Genomic DNA, 7560 nt, shown 5'->3' with positions numbered 1-7560 from the left:
GGTTCTTCCAAGAGTGCTGGAGTACTGTGCATTTGACARTAAATCTTAAATAATATTGAGAAGAAAGGACATACTTTTCATCTTGGGTATTTAAAGGACGCCACCGAAAGCGCGCTGTTCCATTCCTTGTCTGGCCGAARGCCAAAAGCATTAGCCTAGAGTTAAAAGGAATAATTAATTGGATGCATCGTGACTACTCAACACCACACTGCAAATGAGAAATTTGTTTTCAGCCTAGCTCCTTGTCTGAAAAAACAAATGAAATAGTATGTTCAGTTCAACAAAGTTCCATGCTGGGTGCTTCCTCTAGCAATAACTGTAATTCTTTTCATTCCAGCTAATATTGTAGGGTMTTTTTTGATTCCCAATAAATTTAACCAAGACATTTGCAATTTATAGCTTAGATAGCAGAAATACAAATGCCTGGAGACTCTTCTTGTATTGATAAGAATTCCAAACCATCAGAAGAAAAACTTACAAACAATATGGTAGAAGTCATATTTATTGATAAAAATTAATATATCTGCTATAAAATTTGTAACAGTAATGCAACTGAATATTTATTTTGATGCATAAACCTGAATGTTACATACCAAATRCAATACAGTAACACTGGTTTCCTCCTTATTTACATGTTTATGAAAATTGATATGCAATCCATGTTAAAAGAACTTGTAATGGAGAATAGTTACATTAGAAAAATAATATTCTTGATAAAGCATTCTTGAGGACTCCAATCACATTTTCAGGCCTCTTTCAATAAGGCAAAAATCCCTGGTACAGCATATAACTTAATTTACAAAATACAATAACTTCAGACACATCTTCAAGTTTTCTTTTGGTATGCTTTTCCTCGCTTTAAAATTACTTAATTTTCTTACTAAATGGAAAGAACTTTCAGTAACATAAATTAATGAGCTCTACTACATATTACATATACATCGCTGTAATTTAGCGACCATAACTGGGCAATCTTTCTCCTTAACTATTTGCTCAATGAGCTTTTCTTAGATGTAGGACATGTAATATTTTGAAATCATTATGACTGTGGCATCTTTCTTCAGTTTTCATAGGAAACAGATCTGTCACATTTTGAAACTTTTTTAAAAAAATTTATTTTATTTTAGGAACTGGTGCACAACTACATTTCCACTCACAAGAGAACGTCACAAATGTAACTAAAATTAGGCTCGGATAACTTTGAAAACATACTACTATGTGCCAAAACCCAAATTTCTTACTGTAATACTTTGTAACCCTGCCATGCTCTAGGAATTTTTATTCTGCATAGCTTCATTACTAGTCACAGTCAGATAGTTTTAATTCCTTCAAAGGCACAAAACTTCCATCTCTTTTCCAGTGTTGCTCCTACACCAGTGAATTCTTGTTTAAACATGCGTGGCAGTCTCATCAAAAGCATTTCTATTTCATTTGCAGAGATCTAGGAAAGAGAGAAAAGTAAAAATAAAGTGASCAAACTGCCTTGCAGATTGGAAAGAGGAAACATAGAGAATAGAAATAAGAAAAAAAAAATCCCAGGGCGGATGAAAACAAAGCTGATCATTATTAATATTTTTAACTTTAATCTGACACCTGCATTTCCAAACTCCAAAGCAAGTGTAAATTGCTTGCAGGAATGATTCTGTTTTTATAACTAGACTCCCACTTTAAAGAATGACAATAGCAGGGAGATATTGCTATTTTAGGGTTACTGTCACGTAATGTTTGTGTGAGATCTATCTAAGAACTATGGTTTCAGGTATACTTATGTGAAGAAGGAAACAAATGGGACTTTATTCTTCATTCTCCCCCTATAAACTCTTAAATCCTTCTAYTCCTAGCTCTATCAGTTTTCACTTGCCAAAAAAAAATAAAATAAAATAGGGACTTTATGTTTAATTAGCTCAATTTCATTACCTAGAGATTAAGTGGAGTCATCCTTCCCCAGTTTGTCCCAGTTCAATAGCTCCAGATAACTGAGTAGTGAAGTTCCTGACTCAGCATGACTCAGAGTATTTTTTTGTGGTCTCAAAACCTTAATACCTGGTCACATTCCTATTGAGAAAGATGCTCTCACTGCAGAAAACACTTTCACAAAGACAACCTTTCTGGTATAATCAGTAAAGAAGTCAAGAAATGAATGGCTGTGGAAAATGAACCATTCTGATCCTGCAGCTACTATTCCAAATTATTAGACATGTGAGGAACAGTAAAGAAATCTCTGCTGCTGCTGCCACAGATATGTCCATGGCTTGATCGGCTTCATGGCAATGATGACATTTTTGCTTATTCATATTAGTAGGACACTTTCATGGTGGAGAGTCTCATTTTTCAAAGCAGTGTATAAACATAAAGCATGCTAATTATACCTTATAAAGTATGATTATTCCACCCAAGGGAAGTGAGAAAATATCTGTCACCTTTTATTTTCCTACAAAGGTTAGTGAGGCAGTTAAAGGTGGCACTGAAAATCAGTGTTAGAGGCAGTAAATCTAGAGCTCCAAAGTAATCAGGTCCATCTTTTACATACTCTCATGACAGCAACTGATAACTKGTTACCTCTGGGTAACGTATCTGAGCTCTAAACTGAGCCCTCAGCCCGCATGGGTATGCTGACCTTATTATTCCTGTTTAGGTGAGGAATGGCAGGCTAATCATGGAGAGTAAGTGAAATTAATCTCTGAGATTATATCTCAGGATTACACTATTGGACAGTAATTTATTGCTACAAAYAGTTTCTTCCAAAGTAAACCAGTGAGGTCAGTTCTGCTGGAGGCAGTATTTAGAAGCATTGACCAGGGTCAATGGAGTGSAGTGTAACCAGGAGGGTACAGGGAGAATCACTTGCTTTCTGAGTACAGGTGCACATAAAGCTACATCCTGACTCCATATCGCAAGAAGATCTGGGCATGCACCACATCCCTGTGTCCAGGGAAAGTATTGGCAGATGTGCATGGTATCTTCATGCACATCTTCATAGCGGAATCTGTTAGGTAGCTCCAATGCAGTCTAGGAGATCTGCCCGCACAAAGGACTGTAGAATTTGACCAAACTGTATTGTGTAGGTCGTCGTATTGAGATTCGAAGAAATATTTAAGCAGAGAGTAACATTTCTACTCTAGTCATCCTTGCAGGGCTATTGTTTAGCATTTAGAGTAGCATTCACCTGATCAAAGGTGTCTATTTCATGGTGGTGCTTCTCACTTGCTTTATATTCAGTGGAGACAAATGAGGCCTTTCAGGGCTTAAATCATCTCATCCTACAGTAGGTTTCAAAAATAAATCAAAAATTCTTGTCCTAAAGGTACCTATTGATGTTAGACTGTATGAACTTGTACATTAGGAAACACTGCAGTGTGCTGGCCTCACTTTTGTGTTGGTGCATAGCTTCTCTGATTTTAGCAATAGGTCAGCCAATTTCTTTATTAAGGYCTCCCTGCCTCCCCGTGGAGAGGAAGGGCATTTTTCATGTTTCATTCTTGTGTTCATGAGTGTTCACATGTTCAGTGTGTCTCATGACCAACAACTTTCAGAAGAATAAAGAATACTCTCCTAAAACTCGCCACATTTTAGTGGCCATAGCTCCTTCTCTCTCTTGTTCTGCTTGCTTTCTTATCAGCTGTATTTCAGAGTAATGTGTCATAATATCAGCTGCTATTTTTTGCCATTTAAAACTCTGTTCTTCTTTGCCACTATGAATAGCTAAGCAATGTGAAGCTCAGGACCTCAGCACAAGCACGTACATTGTAATTTGTGAATGAATAAAGACTGCAAACCCCCAAGCCCCATATCCTATTATCTTTCTAATGGAAAATCATGAAGAGTTTAACCTGCAGTAAAGAATAATACAGTATTTCTATAGAGAAAACAGATTTTGATTATTTTTTTTTACCCTAGAGTCCAACTGCTGCATATAAGACCAAAGATATTCTATGTTGGCTCCAAAAGGGTGGACATGAAGAAATGTGGATATGATACCTGTATTAAAAACAAATGCACAGTACTGAAATTACCTCAGACAATATATCATTAAAATAAGCAAAATAATTCCGAATTGTTTGTTCTTGCAGGTTTTCCACTATGAATTATGATTCTTATTTTTCTTACACATCCAATAAATATAAGAAAATGACACATTTTTAATACAATCATAATGACACATTTTTAATACAATCATAATAACATGCTAAACACAATAGCTCATCTTCAGGAATGACAGCAGTTAGCAAGTAAGTGACCAAGATAATATACTGATGAATACAGGAATTTCTAAACAAAGACTTGCTGGAAGCATTTCAACTACCAATTTTATGCTTGATTTACCAATATAAAATTGCAGATATTGTAATGGTAAAATTATTGCTTTTTTCCCCTTCACTGGATGGTCTGTTGTGAAAATGTTTCAAATAAKTGTGTCAAAAAACTCACTCCCTCAAATTTTTCTAGTAATTACGCTGATGCTGGTTATGAAAAGTGTTTAATCCACATTAAACTCAACTGCTGCTGAAGAAAACACAAATCCTTTCCGACATATTTACTTATTTATTTTTCCTTAAAAGAGAGACGGTTATGTCTGTCTTCATTGTTATTTACAGGCTCATTTTAAAAGGTATGGGAATAAAAGTGGTCCAGGAGGAGTCAGGATCAAAGTCTAGAGATTTTTTCTGCAGTGAAAATCAAGTGACAGACTAATAGTTATGACCACAGGAAGCAGGACTGGGGATACTGGAATTACTAGTAAAAGTATTATCCRATCTATCCTTCTTCAAGCAAACAGTGAGAATAGAAATGGCATGTGTGGTACTCACTGTTTGGGAAGAGCTGAACTGTAAGAATCAGAGCAAATATTTTCAACTCTGGATAAGTTTCTTAACTGAGCCACCCTAGGGGAAATTCCTTATATTTAAAGCGTAAACACCAGGATTAAAAATGCTTACAAATGACAAAAATGGGTCACTGTATCTTGTGTACTGCAGGCCATACAGCTTTCTTGATGCTGAATGAATTAGGATAATCTTGGATTTCAGTTTTTCCCAAACACTGGCAATGGTTGAAAGCGATAAGTAAAATTAAACTCTTTTTAGATCAGCTTTGCAAAGAATACCTTCTTCCCACTCTCATTTTTCCAATAGCATTTACAAATTTATGACCCTGCAAAGGCAGAAATCACAGCTCTAAMTATTGCGGCAAGTCCTAGCGGTTGCTGCCTTCCTCGTGCTCTGTGTGAGACCACAGGCACCCAAACAAGTGCTCTTGAGGCAAAAGTCAAGACCATCACAATTGGGTGGGTTGACTGGAAATCCAATTTGTATTCAATCGTATTTTGCCAGTGGCATTGCATTTGTAATGTGTGTGCCTAAAACTTTTTGTTTCAGGATGTTCAAAGCTAGTTCTTTCATATAATGTAAAGAAAAAGTTGCTTTAGAATATTTTTGTAGTTACTGAATAGAGTTCCATGATAACTTTTTAGCAATTTTGGTTTTCTTCCATATTCTTTTTCCTCTAAGATAACATTAACACTTGCAAAACGTGGATAAACTTAGTGACTGGATGGAGACAGGGTATTTTCTTCCCCTGCCATTCCTAAACATGCCTCAGAAGAAGAGATAAAGTGAAGGTTCCACCTTGAACAATCTTTTTGCCTTTGAACTAGAAAACTTAGCCTGTTGTGTGGATTTTATGAGCAGTAGCCCCTGGACTGAGATTACACTGATTATCTGGGTGTGCCACTGAACAGCTCGTAGATGGTACCAGCTTTAGGGCACTGCCACCGTTTGTTAAAATCAAATAATGGGTGACCTAGAGAAGAAAAATTCTACCATCCTACCTACCCTTCTAATATACGTAATCTGTGAACAAAACAAATACTGTCCATAACAATAAAAGTTCCAAAATTTAAAGTGACAACCAAAATCAATTTATACATTTCTGTATATCCCACTGTACCACATCTCACCAGTCACAGGAAGTTCCCTGTTTTGTACTGAGATCTTTAAACATCTACATACATTCTTCACTTTTAAATGACCTTTTTGGTCCGAACTCCGTGATTCCTTAGCCCTTCAACTTCCCTCATGTTTAGCAGGCAAACATGGATTGTATTTAAACAAATTTAGGTGGTTTTGTACCTCTTATCTAGTGGCATAGAGTTGATTTTGTGAAAGGCCCAAACCAATGAAATGAAACCTGCTCTTTCAGGTAACTGTTCTGGCAAATGGCAACCACGCCTTAGGGAGCACTTTGGACCCTGCGCTTTCAGGCTCYGTGAAAACCTGCCCCACTGCGACCAAGTGCAAGACACACACTGATTTAAATGGGTCGTGTTCCCTCCAAGAGCAGCAGGGGTACAATTCGTATTCTTGTGTGGCTAAATGCTAGGTAGCCATTAGCTGGCCTGCTACCTATAAGCTCTAATTAGGCACTCTTGAAGAATTTATTTTAAAGGTTTTAATTTTAGGTAAAGGATATGACAGTCTTTATGGCATTCTTTATAAACAGTTGTATCACTAATTCCCTCATCTAATGTCAAAAGCATAAATCTAGCTTGCTTAATATATCCACTACACATATTTTTGCTTGAGAGTTTGCTGATGTTTTTGGCCATCCTTTTCTCCTTCACCATTTTGTCTGATGATCAGATGACAAGTTATAGAGTTCTATCTTGTTAAATCTCAGCATAAATAGTATTCATATAAGTCTAAATGTAGATCCTGAAATTTTCTTCATACTTTCATTAAAGTCTGCAGAATTTTTAGCTAAGAGAAGTTCACTTGTAATTTAGGATTTTTCTTACTGTAAACCATTTTGAGTCTAGACAAAAAATAAGATTTTTTTTTTACTTTTATTAAAGCAAAGATGCATGCAAACACTTATGAAAAACAAAAACTTGCTAAAAGGTGGTTTGTCAAAAAAACCTTTTTGGTTATCTTACCTATTAATAGTGCCTCTTTCTCTGATTTTAGACCAGGGCTTCGTTTCTCGGAATTTTTTTCTCTGTCTTGGTTGACCAATGCTACTGTCAATACATTGATTTCCTATAAAGTTTAAAAAGAAAACAGGTGCTCATGTAGGTTTCATTTACTTCAGTTAAACGTGTCTGCTTCCTTTCAACTCTGTAAAAAAGATCGTTACCTTAATTTATCTAATGACAAGACAATTATAAATAATTGACTTGTTTGCAGAATATTGAGACACTTTTGAAAACACTTTTTCCCCAAGAGCTGCWGGAAGAGAAAATTCTTCTATGGAGCAAGTGCTAATTTTGGTGCTAGATCTTCTTCCTTTGGAATAGCTTGAAAAATGTGCCATAATGTGTTGGGATGGTCAGAAAACTCCAGTTTTCTAGCTATTAAAGCTGTAAACATAGACTGCCTCTAGAGAACGTGGCTGGAAACATTCAGCTATAGTTATCAGAGCAAACTCAACAGTCAATAGTAATGTTTCTAGCTACTAGAGTACAATCATCTACCCTGTTATACTCTTAGTCCAGTGCCCGCCGTGGTGCAGGYGCCTGTCACAAAYRCGTGTCCCAGACACTTTTTGTGAGYTGATGTATTTCAG

General features: G+C 36.2%; 1 protein-coding gene across 8 annotated transcripts in view; it reads right to left on the bottom strand.

The window, feature by feature from the left end:
- Positions 1-526: 526 nt before the first annotated feature.
- The window catches only part of ENOX1 (ecto-NOX disulfide-thiol exchanger 1), a 362080-nt gene continuing 355046 nt past the window's right edge, over positions 527-7560 (bottom strand). For all 8 annotated transcript variants that reach the window (XM_085309444.1, XM_085309441.1, XM_085309448.1 and 5 more), the window contains 3 exons: positions 6932-7034; positions 3893-3978; positions 527-1441 (listed from right to left, as the gene is read on the bottom strand). In XM_085309444.1, coding sequence (XP_085165570.1) covers positions 1310-1441; positions 3893-3978; positions 6932-7034 — 321 coding nt within the window. In that variant the 3' untranslated portion in view covers positions 527-1309. The remainder of the gene's footprint in view (positions 1442-3892; positions 3979-6931; positions 7035-7560) is intronic.

The sequence above is a fragment of the Rhea americana genome, unplaced genomic scaffold (assembly GCF_003343005.1).
Source record: "Rhea americana isolate MKP2758 unplaced genomic scaffold, rheAme1 scaffold_3, whole genome shotgun sequence".
NCBI classification, from domain to species: domain Eukaryota; kingdom Metazoa; phylum Chordata; class Aves; order Rheiformes; family Rheidae; genus Rhea; species Rhea americana.
The sequence above is the reverse complement of the archived record's forward strand: the minus strand, read 5'-3'. Positions and strand labels throughout refer to the sequence as shown.